The sequence below is a fragment of the Uloborus diversus genome, unplaced genomic scaffold, assembly GCF_026930045.1.
Source record: "Uloborus diversus isolate 005 unplaced genomic scaffold, Udiv.v.3.1 scaffold_146, whole genome shotgun sequence".
NCBI lineage: Eukaryota > Metazoa > Arthropoda > Arachnida > Araneae > Uloboridae > Uloborus > Uloborus diversus.
Window position 1 is genome coordinate 210292 of NW_026558165.1, and position 17438 is coordinate 227729.

Consider the following 17438-nt stretch of genomic DNA (forward strand, 5'->3'; position numbering starts at 1 on the left):
TTATGCAATCGTTTTCCAACTTACTTCGTTCAAAATATGAATAATTTCACAAGTATCTATCATTTGAAGTATAAATGACCTACAGATTCAACTAACTTCTTTCAAACTTCACCTGTTGTCAGAAATAGTAACTAATTATTTAAATTTGGACATAAAGATGACCTGGTTTCCGAACTCGTAAGGCTAGAAACGATACATTTCGATCGCAATCCGTTTTCCATTTTAGTTTTGGGATGCCCCTTAATATTAAAGAAATCGCGATACAAAGGGAAAAATTATGACAACCTTCCCCCACCATTTTTCACCCTCAGACAACTTTATTTAAGCCCTCCCCCACTATTGTTTTTAAATAAATTAAATACTGTTTCTAGATGTGTAAGTTTAAAACAGTTCACTTAGTGGGAAAAAAAAATATTTTTTAATTCACAATTTGAAATACAAAAAAAAAAAAAAAAACAAAACAAAACAGCTGAAGTGTTGATTCATGCATTACAAATTGAGTTTCAAAATCGTACAAATTATGGTAACATTATAATTAAAAGTTGCCCTTTTCAATCAAATATTGTAACAATCGGTATATATGTGACCAGAATTTTATCTATTCATTCAACTTTTTACAGTACAATAAAGAAGAAGAAAATCGAAGTATATTTTAAACTGTTGTTCAATAAAGGTGTTAATGGAAACTATAATTAAGAGCAACAGTGGATTCTTTTAATCATACTTGCGTTTTTTTATCACCGTCAACCAGGACACTTTTGCGAAAGGGACATCTTTGTCATTTTCTAAGCTGGTCCCACTTAGCAAAGTTGTCCTGGTTTACGGTACTGATTTCGAGACTTTAAATCAGAAACCGCTATGGTTTTTCTTTACAGCTACTTTTGTCTTCCTATTAAGTCAAAGAAAACTATTTTTTACAAAATTTAGGCTTCTGAACGCGGTATTCTTTTAAAGCTGCTACTTGTCTGAATTGACTTTTACGAGGCCCACTGACGAAAATACCCGTCAAATTCTTCCCATACACGCAACCGGTGTCAAGACCAGTAGCTGCCCTCTCAATTTGAAGCATGCGCCTGGAATCGTGCCCGAAGAAAACATGTTGAGGACCACACCACAAAGACGCCCATGCTTCACCTTCGCATACATTATCCAGTGCTTTGAAGCTTCCCTCCTGGAAGTTGATCTTGATGTTCCTCATATTGACCATGGCATGGATATCGTTGGCTTCCACTTGAACTCCGGGGAGAAGACCAGCATGAACTACAACAGCATTCACTGAAGGTAAGGAGATTGTGTAAGGCAACTCTGTTAGGTACCGTATGTGGTCTGGGGTTAGATCCCTGATCCACTCGTCGCTCTTCTTCAATTCGTAGTCGCCATTTTGCATTCGAAAATATTCTTTCAGAACTTTCTCCTCGTTGTTTCCTCTGACAGCTATGATGGAATTTGAATCTTTGACCAGGTCCAGGAGTTCGATGTTCTTCGGTCCTTTCACGACAAGATCGCCTGCTAGAATCTTCAGAATGTTCCTTCCGGGTACGTCAACTTTTTGGATCAGCATCAAGAGCTCGTCGTAGCAGCCGTGCACATCTCCAATGATGAAGATTTCGTCGAAGGATTCCACGTACTTGGCGTCAAGTGTGACGTGTAAATTTTCTGGTAGAGGGTACAGAACTCCCTCTGCAGATTCTGGAGAAGGGGTATTCTGTGGTGTGTACCACGTGAGAAGGACACAAGAGATGTACGTCAAATCAAACGGGCCTATCATTGTAACAGCTTTAAAACTTGGTGTTAGGATTTTAAAAATACGTTTTTGATCCGTCTTGCTGCTTATCAACGTTTAATTTTGTGTGCCTGAAAAAATCAAAACCGTTATTAAATATATGAAGAATGGTTGAAAATTATTTGTGCTATGGATACACAACATAGTAAAGTACAACAAATCATCAAAATAATATACAGCAGTTGACTTTTAAAGCTATAGTGGATAACTGAAGCATCACCGTAGATAACTATAACATCACCTTTGATAATGTACGTACTTATATTGTCCGTTTTCCATGAGAAGGCACTTGACTCTTCCCTCGTCACGTGGTATCCGATGATTCTATTTCACTGTTTTTGGCAGAAGGTGTATTCGGATCATAGCATTTTGTTGTAAAAGCAGCAGTTTTTAAAATGTAAGAATAACTAAAATGACAACAGACAAGTGATGTAAAGGTAAAGGCCACTAAGAGTGTTTTGCACATTAAAGTGCTCGCCCAAATTGAGGATGTCTGGTTATCTCCTTTACAAGCGCGGGGATTGCTTACCGATCACCCCCGCGTAAAATGGAACTCTGCGTTCGAGGGGGGCGTGGCGAAGTGCCTTCTCGTGAAAAATGGACAATACACACATATGTCATGTACTGTCGTGAAGAACAAAATCAGATCACCTTTAATTGATCGGCTATTATAAGTACGGTCGCATGGTAACAGCGGATAAGCGAATTGCGCCGATAATTCGCAAAATGGGGAAAAACAATTCTAATGTAGCTTGGAAATAACGCTCGCATTCTTTTAAACAATGAAAACATTGTATGTAAAACCTAAAACAGAATCACTCATTATTGCAAACGGACACACGCGAGTAAATCATGCGAAAATATTAACAGCAAAGGAAGATGTTAGGTTATGCCAAAAACTTCTAGGGGACAATAGGGGAATTTATCGAAAAAAAACTGGTCTAATCACTCGTTTACTCGTGCAAGTAGTGCAATCTAAAATTCAATACGTTGTGCAGATCTAAAACTCTACACTGCACGGTTTGCACTAGCCAGGAGTCAGTGATCTTGAATGTTTTGATGTTATGAGGAAGGGGAGGGGGGAGACAGAAATATATGAATGTCTAAAATAGATTTTGCACTTGCTGTGTTGAAATGGGTCCTTATATACAGATTCAGTCAATACAGTGTAAAAACAGTAAAAACAATTATTCAGAAACGTTCCTGGAAAATAATAGGCAACAGACATACCCAACATTTTTTGCCAATAACATACCTTGCAAAAACAAGGAACGTTTCCACTAAAAGTCATAACCTTTCAGAAATTATCTTTGAAACTTTCTGAAGAATTGGGAAATCTCCCGTAAGCCAGTCATGTCTCGGAAATCTTCTAGAAAAATTGAGTTAGGTGCCATTCATTAATTACGTAAGGATGATTTTAGCAATATTTGACCCCCCTCCCCCCATGTAAGGGTACGTAAGATTTTTCAAACCCCTCCCCCCTATTCTTACTTACGGTTCCATTTCGTTCTTCAAAATAATAAAATAACGAATCTTACATCACTGGAATCAAAATTAAATTCACTATAATTAAATTCAACCATTTTATGTAAAGAAATAGATTTATCATGAAATAAGTTAGAATCTAGGCTGAATGTTTTTTCGGCATATTTTTGTACATGATGCGATACTAATTAAAAATAAAACATGCCATACATAATGCGTTTCTTTTACCATACAGGGTGTTCTGAAAAAGACTGACTGTTTTTAAAAATTTATAACAGGAAAACGGTACATGATAAAAATTAAATTCTTGCAGAAAATTTATGTTGCGGGCCGCGTAAATCCCGTCCCCCCTGAGATCCGAATTTTAGTTGAAAATTTTTGTAATAGATGGCGCTGCAGATAACAAGTCCGTAAATGAAAAAAAAAAGATCGAAAATTGCATCATAATTTTCGAAAATAATGAGCAAAAGAACAATGTTTTCAAACAATCGTAGGCTGTAGCAATCGGAGGAAAAATCGGTGAAATACAATTATTCTCTTTTGACTTACTAGCCTACTATGTGCTGCGCCACCTATTGAAACATTTTGAACTAAAAAATGGAACTTTGAGGGGAAAAATTTAGCACCCACTACATGAATTTTCTACAAGAATTTGTTTTTTATCATTAACAGTTCTCCTGTTACAAATTTTTGAAAACAATCAGTCTTTTTCAGGACACCCTGTATTTTACACTACTCATTCTTTGTAAAACAAAGACCACGCGATTTCAACTTGAAAAATATTACGTAAGAATTAATGAATGGCCCCTAATTGATAAGAACTTTCCTGATTTACCAAGAGAGCCCCGGAAGCATTATAACCAAGGCTATGCGAGAATTGCAAGTAAGAACCAAACAACTCTCTCGCAAAGTACAGTAAAACCTGTAAAGTTGACTACCTTTGTAAGTTGACCACCTGTCTGTGTTGACCGCTTTTGTCGGGAACGGAATTGGACCTATCTTATATAATGAAGGAAAACCTCTGTAACTTGACCACCTCTCTATCTTGACCACCTGTCTATCTTGACCACTAATGTACACCAAATTTGGTTCGGAGTAATGTAAAAAACCCTTTGTAAGTTGACCACTAGGGTTTTTTTTTAACTTAATCAAGCAAATTATTTTCTTTTATTATTATTATTTTTTATAACTTTCCAAGAATAATTTTGATGCTTTAGACCAGCATTTTACCAACTAAATAAAACAACAGCATAAAACTTATGCTGCTCCTAATTCTCCGAACTTGTTTTTCTTTTGTTGTTCTATATGAGATTGCTTTTTGTACTCTCTGTTCAATGAAAATAAAAAACTGGTGTCAGTAGAAAAAGTACAAAGTATTTTCTTCCAGTAGCAATATTTTGAGGCAACACTGGAATTGTGCTGAAGAGAAAAGTTACTTATTTCTGGTGCAAGGGATTAAGAGATAGGATATTTTCATTTTCAACTGCCTTTATGAACTAGGAGAGTCCAGCTTGTTGCTCGTTGTGTAAAAGTTTTACATAAAATGGTTTCAAAAAGAAAGTTAGTTGAACTTGAGATTGATAAAAAGTATGAAATATTAAAATTATATGAAAAGGAAGAAAGTTGGTGAAAATTAGCTGACACATACGGAATTTCTAAAACTACAATGTCTAATTTAGTAAAAAACGAGGAAAAAAAGCAAAAATATTTGAATAACTTTTTTAATTATTGTTTCAAAGTAATGTTAAACAATAAAAGTGACTTAAACAGAAAGAGTAAGTGGCAATGATTCCAGAAATGAATACATGGTCCATGGTGCAAGAAAATGACAAAAAAAAAAAAAACATTACCACCCTTTATAAGTTGACCACCTGTCTAAGTTGACCACCAAAGTACTGCACCGCAAGTGGTCAACTTACACAGGTTTCACTGTAACAGTTATCCACTGACTTTATCATTCGCTTTTATAATAGCTTTAGTCAGTCTCGACGGTCAGTATCCATATTGGAGTCGATACAGTACGCTCAGTCAATCTTTTGGAGATAACCGGTACAAATGGTGTGTGAACCTCTCCTCTGTCTTGGGGCAAGAGATTGTACTAGTAAACCCTGGTAAGTGCTGCTATACAGCATGATTTAGAAAAAAAAAAATTTCAATGAAAGCCTGCCTAGGATCTGATTTTTAAACGCGTTTTACTCGAAACTTAAAATAGTCCACTTGCATTCCTTTGCTTCTCACTGCCTCGATTAATCTGGTGGCTAAAAATATTATTCTAAACAGTGAAAAATCTGCATTCTAGTAGGGATTCAGGAAACTTTTGCAAAGATACTTGATTTTACGGGGAAGTATAGATGAAAACCTGTAAAATCCCGAAACGTTCCACGGAAATAGGCAGTAAAAACGTTTCGGAACTTTTTTACAGTGTAATCGCCAAAAAAAAAAATTGTTCTTGTTAAAAGTGTGAAAAATCGTAGCCACTCAGGAGTTCACTGTACTGCAAAGAAAGAAAGATGTCAGTCGATATTGTATTTGCGTGGTGTAATTCAAGTCTTTTTTGAAACTGTTAAGATGAAATTTCGATAAAGAACAGTGTAAAACTAAAAATGAGTACTAAAATTGAATTGTGGTTGTTTCCTTCAGTCAAAAGTAGTACTTTTAGTCATTAGAATTCATAGAAAGAGCAGAAAAAAAAAGAACATGGACCCAGAAAATACTTTCATTTTCCCAACAGTTATTTTTTAATTAATTTTTTTAAATGTCCGATTTTTCAAACATGGCGTGGTCCTGATTTCTCACAAATGGTGCTTTTTGGCGCATCTTTGTACCGCGTTTCCACGTTATGATAATCAAAAAGCGAATTAAAATTGCTCTCTACACATACTATCAACCATATCGTTGCCAATACACGTGAGTAAAGATGCTATTTAATTATATTGCTCTGTGAATGCAACACTGAATGGCCTTTCATCATTTGTGATGTCAGGTGCAGAAGCGTAAACAATAAAAGCGCACCGATTTAGGTATTTTTTTTAAAAATATTAAGCTTAAACAAATTATTTAAAAAATGGTCAGATCCTATGTTTTTAAACATGCTCTTTCAGAAAAAGTTCTTTAAAATTTTGGAAACGACCCCATTGTGGTTGGAAGCACCCTTTTTTTTTGAATAAAGAAGTTTTGAGGCAAAAAGCAGCCGAAGTACCGAATGTGATAGCATTTCGATCAGCTGGACAAAAAAATGCCTACAAACAAGAAAGAAAAAAACTTACGGACCGTCACTACACATATACAGTCGGACCCTGATTTAACGAACCTCTATTCAACGAATTTCGTGATTTAGCGATTTTTTCTTTTTCTACGTCTAAAATGAAGGTAAAAAACCCCTATTTACCGAAGAATAAACCCCGAAATTATTGTGCGATGAGGTTTTATCAATGAACTTATCGCACCGATGACTAATTTAATTAGTCCATTTTTAGTTGCAGAGTGTAACTGGAGTCCTTTTCAGAAAATAATACCTGTATTTTAAATTATGACTTTATTTCCTCCTTGGTGACAGTACCATACTCCATACAGTGGTATCCTTGGCGAGCTATTTACATATGAAAAATGATATTGCAAAATAAGTTCTCTAGAAGCATAGATAGTTTAGTAAAACAAGCAAAACCATTATTTGTAAATTTGCATTATGACAAATGAAGAATCATTTATGCAATCGTAGTTTTAGTTATTTAAACTTAAGGTTTGCAGATAAAGTTTACTGTTATAAAATGCCTATTCGACAGCATGACGGCAAGTAGCCGACTTGGCTGACTAAATAAAAGAAAAATACGGCGCCTTAAAAATAAGAAAAAGCAACTGAGCTACAGAAGCAACATATATAGTCAGCCAGAGTGATTTGCATGTGAAATGCGCATTTCCCGATGTTAGAACGGCGGCCAATCAAATGGATAAGGAATTTCGTCATTTCATGACGTAAGGAACGCACGTGTCTAAGATCGGGAAATACGTTATATACATTGAAACTAGCATTTGTGACTTTGCAAGATAAAAGAAAATGGGGATTTAATTAATGCCAAATATATCAAAATAAACGTGAATTATTGATAATATTATTTGGAATTCCCAACAGAAATAACGCATTAATTTAACAGCCGAAAGAATTTTTCTTTTTTTTTTTTTTTTTTGTTAATTTGAGTTAGCAAATATTGTACTGTTTCGAAATGTTATATCCATATTGTCCTAAGTAGAAAAAAGAGTTTTCTTGGAATCAGCCATTTTTTGACGAGCGAGGGCGGGAGGACAATCAACGAATAGTGATTCTGATGCAGAAAGCGATAGTGAAACTCCCATTAAAACTTACTTTTTCGAATGCTTTACATGGCCTGGAAGCTAAAAACATATCTCATGCAGCAGGCTGCAAAAAGGACACAGTATTTTCTTCTCTTCGATAAATCGAAAGAGAACTATTTCGAGTCAAGTATCAAGGAAATTGTCAAACCTCTATTACTCAGTAGTTTAGAATTTCATTTAACCAGCATGTAATAAGTTGTGGAATGCTGAATGAAAAGTGTATACTTTCTTATTATGGATACTTTTGCGCAGTTGCTTATTAGAGGGGTTTTATGTAAATTAAGTGTATTTCTTAATTTTTTCCCCACCTCGATATTACGAATAACCGCGATTTAACGTATAAAAGTTTCAGTCCCGGTAAATTTATTATATCGGGGTCCCACTGTACATAATTTTCTAACTACCAGTTATTTTTATCTTTCTCTTTTATATTGTAAAAAAAAAAAAGTTGAACTGTTAGACATAAATACATAGATTTTTTCCCCTCCTGCAAGTCTCTCTTACGTATGGCAAGGGAGACCACAGTAGATAATTAGATCATTTGAACCATAAGCCGAGTAGTAAAGAACAGGGTGGATATAAAATAAATGTTCGGATAAATCTGCAACGGTCGACCACTGACGTCACAGCAACGTTGCCTTCTGATGTCATCGGAATAAGTGGAGCTACGTTTTTGTCATTGAGAAGGAATACTAATTCCATTCTTTCTCAATGGTTTTCTCCAGCCGAGCCGCACTTTTCTTCGTTTGTAGTGTCATTTTTTTTTTTTTTTTTTTGTAATTTTCGAAAACTACAGGAATTCTTAAATTGCCCTTTCTGACCCAGAAAAGTTATTTTGTCCTTCTGAGTGCATTATGAAAAGTGCTTAGTATTTTTTTTTTTTTTTTTAAGTCTGTTATTTCTCGTTTCTTCATTTTCCTAAAATGAGTCAAACCAGTAAAACAGTTTGTAATCGGATCGAGTTCAGCTTTGTCAAAATAAAGCCTTTCCCTGCATGTCAAACATTACCGAAAAACGTTATCAATATATCATGCAATGCCGCGAGATTTATTGTTGATGACGTCAGGAGCGTTGAGGATTTTTGTAAAAAAGGTGAAAAAAAACTCAGTCAAATGGTTTTCACGAGTATTTTGCGGTCCCTCAGTCGAAAGGAAGAAAAAAACCTCACCGATTCTTATACAAAATTCCCATGTTTTAAACGGTCTACAAATGCGAGGGTACGTTTTTCTAAAAAAAATGATCAAGGATGAAATAGATGTTGAAAACAAAATATCACTGCATGAAGTACACCGCCAGCTCAGTCAATTCCAGCCGAGGATTCCATTTTCGTACTTATTAGTACTCATCAGCCCGGCATAGGACTAACCCTGCTGGAGGCGGAAAACCTCTTAAGGAAGCCAAGAGTGCCAAACAAACTGGTAGCTAACATAGAATTAGCACTGACCAGACCACGAATTTTTTTAAAAAGTCATTGTCAGTCAGCGAGTCAATAATGGTTCAGAAACGCTGCCCTACATCATTTGTTTTAACTACCAATTACTTTTATAATTTACTTTTTTTTTATATTGTAGGAAGAAAAAACCTTTGTAGCTAGTGAATCCAGGTTAAAAGTGTTATCCTTCCTGCAAATAGAATAGATCATTCAAAATATGAGCCGAGTAACTAAGTTTAAAATAGTATCAGAGTGGTTCTCGACCTTTTCGATCCCAGCGTCCCCGTCTAAAATTTGAGGACGACTAATGCTAATTTTCTCCCCCCTTTTTTTCTATTATTGAAAAAAATTATAGCTTAGTCGATATAGCTTCGATATAATTGAAAATATTGTTGCCTTAATTACTATGAAGTAAAATGTTTATAATGAAGCAGCTTTATCCCATCATTCTTCAACTAAAAAAATATATAAATACAAGTCCATTTTTTAATTTTTTTTTTCTTTTCTTTTCTATCGAGCGACCTTTGAACCGTCAACTCTTCTAACATTCGGTTTTACAGTATCTCAGTGTCAATGGGTGCACTGATAAGTATAAACCGAAACAATCGTTCAGATATTTTATTGCTTTGATTTCGCTGACATCCCAATAAGTTTCTCAAAATTCCTTATCTTCATCAAGTTATTTAACAATCTTGGAGAAAAAATGATATGCTGTCAAGCATCAAATACGATAGCAAAATCACGATTATCTTTGAATGTTATCTAAAGAATGGTACAAAACACGTTTCGGCACACATTAAAAATTAGGTAAAGTCCATTTGCAAAGAGCTATCAGTATCGTTAAGTCTATCGTTTCATTATTAAAAAACTGTATTTGAACATAAACATCTAGTCTTAACTTTTTCTCTTATACAGACTGTCTTTCAATTAATCAACAACTTTAAAATGAAATAACATAAGATTTGTTGCAGACAGCACTGCAAAATATTTTTTATTGAAATGAACATCAACAAGAAGTTCCGATCAGAACTAAACGAGCCTATTTTCCCTCATTTCAGTATCGACTTTCGAATATCTGATCAATTTCTCAAAATTAGCCAAAGCTGCAAATTATTTCAAAAATAACTTATTATCATTTTAAGCTAATTTCTAGAAATTAAATGTGCCTCGCTCATCTAAAGAAATAGATGCATAAAAAATAACTAAACAAACAAATAAAGTAGTAGCGACTTTTAAACAAACCAGCTAATGTATTATTTCCCATTAAACATTTTTTTTACCGTTTTCAAAATTAAAAAGAATAATAAGCTCATTAAAATAAATACAATGTATCAAAAAAAAAAAAAGTCGTTTGTTTCTCTACAAGGTACGGCTATTAATTTCCAGGATTCACGTAACTGTAACAGAAAGAAAAGCTGGAAGATGGCGGTAATGATTGCATATTGAAGAGCGTTTTCTTGCGCATGCGCAGTGCAATAGACGCCATAAGTGGTTCTCGTCCAAAGGCGCATTAAAACGTAGCTCTTCAATTCCTGTTGTCACCATAATGCAAACTTTTTCAATTGCTTCCAGCGTGTGTACGGACTGCGGCCGACCTGTGTGTGGATCATCATCGACGCTTTTGCGCCCTTCCCGAAGGTGTTTAAACCAGGGCTGGCAAGTTTCTGCCGAGGCGGTTAAAACCACTGGTAGAAACCGGTTAAAACCGGCATGGCAAAAACCACTTCCTGCCGCATTTGTGGCAAAAACTCACAAAATTAAAAAAAAAAAAATTTAAATTATTGACATGCAATAGGAAATGCATAGAAAAAATAATTATTAACCAAAGCACAATTTAATTACGATATTACCACAACTTAAAATCAAACGTTACATTGTTTGGACCCTGCAGTTGCTTCTTAAAAAAGGTGGTTTCTAAAATCTAAACAGTTTCTCAATCTAATATGTACAAATGAGAAACTTTAGAATATTCCTGCAACAGAAGAGCTAGCAGGCAATGCATGAAGGAACAAGCAATCTTCATGAATCTTTCATCTATTGTTTTTTTTTTTTTTTTAACTGGTCCACCATGTTGTAACTGGGGTAGTGGGAGAAATTCAACTGGAAAAATAAGTTTCGAGAAATAGGGCCAATTTGTTTTGCAAAGCTGTGACGTTAGGTACAAAATCTATGTCAATATTGGCAAATAAAATTCTGGCACTTTCTTCGTGAAGCACGTGATAATTTCGATCACAAACAATTTAGATGAAGCATATAAGTGAGCAAATTAAAATCAGAAATGCCTTATAATTAGTTTACTTAAACGAATATCATTTAGCAATCACTTAAGTAATTAAAGATGCTTTTAAGTTTTTGCCAGTTTTTACCGGTTATAACCAGTTTCTGCCACTGGCACGACAAAAACTAGTTTCTGCCGGCAGAAAGCCAACCCTGGTTTAAACCATTCAAAAGTTCAATTGAACTTGTTTTAACACTTCGTATGTTCCTGCAGCTGTCTTGCCCCATTTGAAGCAAAATTTAATGTTAATTCTTTGCTCCATTTTAACTTAGACCACAGGAATTCGAGAGCTACGTTTTAATGAACTTTTTCCACGAGAACCACTTACTTTAGAATGACCCCGATTGCACTGCACATGCGCAAGAAAATGCTCTTCAATATGCAGTCATTAGCGCCATCTTCCGGCTTTTTGTTCTCCTACAGTTACGTCAGTCGTGGAAATTAATAGCCGGACCTTGTATATATTAAAACATGAAGGACTTCGAATTTCTTAAATTTAAACATTAGAACGAAAATAAAAGCAAATCGTAAAAACAATAATTAATTCACAGTAGAGACCATAGCGTGCGGAGTCGAAGTGGAGTCAATCTCATTTTGGGGTTAAAGAGTCAGAATCGAGAGTCGAAGGATTTAAAATTCAAGGACTTGGAGTCAGAATCGGTCACATTCTCTCAAAGTCCGCAACTCTACCAATGTTTGTGAAGTCGGAGTCATTTTTGGATAAAAGAGTCGGAGTCCAACTAATTTTCGGGGATAAGAGTCGGAGTCGGCGGCACTAAAATTCTGGGAATTGGAGTCAGGAGTCGGTCATCAAGAGCGATTTCCAACAAAATTTGTTTGGAGCAAATCATACTATTCACTTTTAGTTTCCCCGTCCCGTAGGCGCAAATGTTAAGAGATTTGAACTGCTCAAAATTGAACGAAAATTGTTCAAATCAAAAAGATATTTTCTATACATGGTTCTTCATCAAGAGCTTTTTCTAACAAAGTTTGTTTGTAGCGAATTCACCAGGATTTATAGTTGCTTCGGAATTTCCCTTAATTTAAGTCTTTCATGTGACCCCAAAGATAGAAGTCGCACGGATTCATATCCGGTGAATACAGTGGCCAATGCAATGCCCCAGGATGGTTGTTCGGGTGTTGGTAAGCAATAACCCTGGCACCAAACACACTGTTAATGGTGTCGAACACTCTTTACCACATAGGGTAACGGCAACCAGTAACAGACATGTTTAAGGCATCGCTCTCAGGTTAACTCAATTTTCTGAGCCTTTAAATGTTTTTAGAGTTTTTAAACTATTTTTCTCTCATGCAACAACATCGCATCTAACGTTTGGCTGCTTCTGGATTCTCTGAACGAGTTAATTCTATTTTTATTTGCATAATTTCGATAAAAGGTCCGACCCCCCCAGTAACAGACACCGAAAAATCTAATGATACTCAGTAACATATAGGATGAGGAAAGGATAAGTAATGGACAAAATTCCCTTCAAAACGCGCAAAAGTTCTATATTTTTAGAACTAAAGCCTTATTAAATTCAAATGTGTATGAAACATCAGCTGACCTCGTGCTGGTTGTTTATAAACTAGAACCACTGCCTTGTTGCCACCAATTGGCTCATAAAATTCACTCTGATAACGCTAGATGGTTGCTCCGTATTCAATAACCACTGAAACATTAGTTTTTTCCGCTTAAATTATAGTTCTTCCTTTGCCAAATTTAAGTAGACGCAGCCATTTAATGTTTCCAATTTTATTTTCAACTTGTAGTTTTGCCTAAGTTACCAAAATTGACCTTTATCAACTATATTACGTTTATTCAACACACCTTTATGTGTAAAAGTAAAATATGCACCAATAGGCTTTTAAAAAATCCCACCGATGTTATTGTTTTGTTTATTCTTTTAAAATTTTCCGTCATACAGATTCAAAAGACAGTAAATTTCTCATTTAATGGGTGCATTTACCAAGAAATAATTCATACTAAAAATTTATACACTTTATCAAGTAAAAATCTCTTCAACCCTTTTTTAGATTTGTTTGATTAAAATTTAAATTAAAGGGAGGTTGCCAACTTACCCCTTATTATGGGGTAAATAGACACCCATCCGTTTTTTTTTTTTTAATATAATCGTTAAGAGTATTTAAAGCATTATTTTAGAAACTGATGATGAACTTTTGTTTATTAATAATGTCCAAGATAAAAATAATACAATAAGTTTAAATTTTTTTGTTTCAAAACTTTTGTATAAAGTTGCAAAAACGAACTGTTCCCAAAAGGGGGTTCCTCTTATCCCAACCAACCCTGTTTTAAAGAATGACCACAAAAAGGAAAAAAAAAACAAGACACAAAATAAGGAATTACTTACCAACATTCAACTTCAGAGCAAATAGTTTGCTTCCATTCTGTTGTGTCAACTATTAGAAGGTTTTATTTGTTCAGAAGGAGGAGAGATCGTGAATCTTGGAACCAGCAAAAGAATTACAGCTTTCATTTTGAGTTGTTGTATTTTCTAATTTAGGTGGAGTCTGATCAATCTGAAGAAGTGTTCTGTTAAAGGTAAACAATAACAATTATTTAACTACAGCAGAAACTCATTAATCCAGACTAATTGGGGATCCAGGTAGTCTGAATTAATGAGATAACGGATTAAACGAAATAACCTGTAAATTGAGCCAAGGTACATAAACAAACTGCTGCACACAGTAAAAATTGTATTTTGAATTCAAGAGAAGGAAATTTTAAACTGCATAAGAGAAAGTTACAAAAATATTACGCTACAAAAATACAAACTACAAAAATACACTATTCGGCTAACTCGCCTTTTATTCATACAGTACGTACATAAGGCTGTGCGGATTCAAGGTAAGCCGGTTTATTAGCATCCAGTTTAATGAGGGTTTACTGTATACGATGCTCAGTATGTACGAATAAGAATATATACTTACACACTTACGCTTAGGAGCTGCCTATATAAAAAATGACACACTTTTTTTTTCTCAATATTTCTGATCCTCCTCCCCCTTCATCACGATATTATTCTTAACCATATTTTTATGAAAAAATTGCGTGATGTCACACATTTTTTTAACCCCCCTCCTTCCCCCTTGTCCCAAATTCGCAATTTCACGAACCTCCCCTCCCCTTCAAATCTTGATATCATTTGAGGCAGTGAGAAGCAAAGGGATGTAAGTGGACATTTTGAAGTTTTGAGTTTAAAGATAGCTCCTAGGTAGACTTTCATTGAAAAGTTTTTCTAAATCAGGCTGTATAACAGCACCTACCAGGGCTACTAGTACTATCTCTTGCCCCAAGACAAAGGAGAGGTTCACCTACCATTTGTACTGGTTATCTCCAAATTTTTAATTTTGAAACTTGCATCCTTTTGCTTCTCACAGCCTCATTTGTGAACAGCCCTTTTATGAGTTCTTCGTTTTTGAGTTGACGTAATGGTGTTGCTTGGGTCAAGTGAATATAGTAGGCGACGCTTTTAATGTGATCACTTTGGGACAAATAAGTTTGATAACAATAACCGACAGGTAAAAATAACCGAAAAGAATCCAGGAGACACAAAATAATGATTTTTTTTTTCCAATTAAGGTGCATTTATTGTGGCAACCTCAAATTAAAATCACAGTGTCTCAACTGAACGAACTTTCAAATTATAAATTATTAAATTAACAGAATGGAAATATCTGAATTATAAAAACTTAAAGCTGAATTATGCAATTTTTAATCACATAGTAATAGGTGAAGTAAAATATGACCGTTTTCCGTGATATTCGTAAACTGGTTTCAAAGCACATTCAGCTTTTCTATCTTTTCCAGCGTGGTTTTGCTTGTTGTTTAAATTTTAATTTAACATCGCTTTGTTTTCAATCTCGACACAATTCTTTAATAGTTTACAAAGTAATGGCAACAATGGAGGTCCTACATCAATGCCATGTCCAGTGACTGAATTTTTTTAGGTGCAAAAGAAAGTTTTCTTAGGAGGAGTCTGTGGTCACTGGGGACGAACTTTCTGTAGCTTCATTCCTAGAAAAATTTTGAACTGCTATTGAAAACCACAAAATACTACACAGAAAGTTAGTCTCGTCAGGTTTTGCCTATGCTACTTCTGTTAATTGAGGAACAAAAACGGGGAAAAAATTGAAAGTTTTTGAAAAAGTGATAACAATAAAAGAAGACGCTGATTACAATGTCCGATTTTTTTAACGTGTGTTAACATACAAGAGTTCCGGGACTTCATGATTCTGATAACATTAAGCGAATGATTCTATTAACCGTGATCACATTAAGCAGCGCCTATTGTATCGCGCTTCATTCATGTTGATACCGTGTAAAAATTTAACTTACAAGTTTTTAAGTTTCCCTTCTCCTATGCTTTAAAATGGCAAAGGTATTCGAAGGAAGGAAATTAATCTTGAAGTGTTTCAAAGAGGGTATTTCAAAAAAGATAGCCATGCTTTTGTTTGTATTAACTACTAGCGGTACCCGCACGGCTTTGCCCGTAGTAGAAAATTAAAAGTTCATTTGATTCGCCTGCATATTTACAAATAATGGATGATGAATTTCTCGCCAATTTGCCATGTTCATTTGCTCGCCCATGTTACGGTTCCACTTTATGATAATTCGGTAATTTATTCGTCCACGTCGTGATAATTTGCTCGGTAAACTGTTCTTAAAATTGGAATAGAAAAAGAACAAAATCGAATTTTCGAAAAATCGTTTCGAGGTGCTCACCCCTATGCTAAGAACTAATTTTGTGCCAAATTTCATGAAATTCGGTGGAACGGTCTAGGTGCTATACGTAACAAACATCTAGACATCCAGACTTTCAGCTTTATTATTAGAAAATCAGGTTAACCTTTATCATCTATAACTCAGATTAAAACTTCAAATATTTTATGAAAGCCTTGATTTAAAACAACATTTCAGAACTTCAACTTGACCCACACTAGGCTTAATTAGTGCATTTCAAAATTTTTAAAAAATATTTTTTTCACAGGAAAAAAATTATGTCAATAAAGATGTTGAAATCAATATTTGATTGGAAAATAGTAATGGTATTTTGCGAAATTTTATTTTGGTAAGTAACATTAGCAAAAAAAGGGGGGGAGGGAATCGAAGTGTATGTGTGTGTGCGTGTGTGTCAGTCTGTTTCTCTCCTAAGCATTGGAGCACACAAAGAGCTCACGACTAATCTTAGGTGCAAAAAAAATCAGACTTAAAATTTGGGAAATTCTCACCATTCCCAAATTTTATATGTTTGATATTCTCTTCTTTTATGGATAGACATTAATCTATCCATAAAAGAAGAGCACATTCAAATATAGAACAAAAGCTGCGTTTATCGTAAATATTTAACAGAATGTCCATCCATATTGATTACCCAATATTTTGCTCAAATTCGAAATATAAAAATCCCGCTGTGTAACATAAAAATATTCTTTTAAAAAATACATCAAATAAATACATTACCTAAGAAAGCAACTTAATCAAGGAGCTAAGAAAACCTCTTGGCTCGAATTTGAAAAAGAAAAAATAATGCATGTTAATCGAAACAATAGAATGAATTCAAGTAGCACACAAAAATCAAGTAATCTCGGTTGTCGATAGCGTTCGGAGATAAGATTCAGAATTTGAGAAGCTCCCAGTTGAAAGTTACCTCCCGAGATTGGCTCACGTCACGTGATTACTGCGATCATAACAATGTGTAGTTTTTATCTCAAAATGATATCTCAGTAGGATTTCGCAGCTTATATAAATAGACAATTTGTCATAACACACTTTAAAATGTTGATATTCAACGCAAATATTATCTGTACTCGGTAAAATGTAGGCGAAATCATGACAGCAGTACATCCTCGTTTATCCGGACTAACTGGGACCAAAGACAATTTGGTTAAAAGTCAGGACCAACTTTAAAAATAAATAATTCGAAAGCGAATAAAGATAAAAAGATGCGGTTTGCACTAAACGGAGGGAAAAGAAGCCAGGTTTTGTCTGGCAATGAATCAAAAATAGTTCGGTTGGCAACCGATAGATGACGCAGTTGGGTTTCTGATGTAGGATCACGCAAATCAACAGACGATGTAAAAAGGAGCAG

The 17438-nt window shown here is 34.8% G+C and overlaps 1 protein-coding gene across 1 annotated transcript; it reads right to left on the reverse strand.

Annotated features, from left to right (window-relative positions):
- Positions 1–472: 472 nt before the first annotated feature.
- LOC129232989 (bis(5'-nucleosyl)-tetraphosphatase PrpE [asymmetrical]-like) lies at positions 473–16894 on the reverse strand. The gene is made up of 3 exons (XM_054867070.1): positions 16811–16894; positions 13698–13879; positions 473–1854 (listed from the first exon to the last, which is right to left on the reverse strand). Exon 3 carries the CDS (start codon positions 1766–1768, stop codon positions 908–910), a length of 861 nt encoding a protein of 286 aa, XP_054723045.1. The 5' UTR covers positions 1769–1854; positions 13698–13879; positions 16811–16894; the 3' UTR covers positions 473–907.
- Positions 16895–17438: the final 544 nt, after the last annotated feature.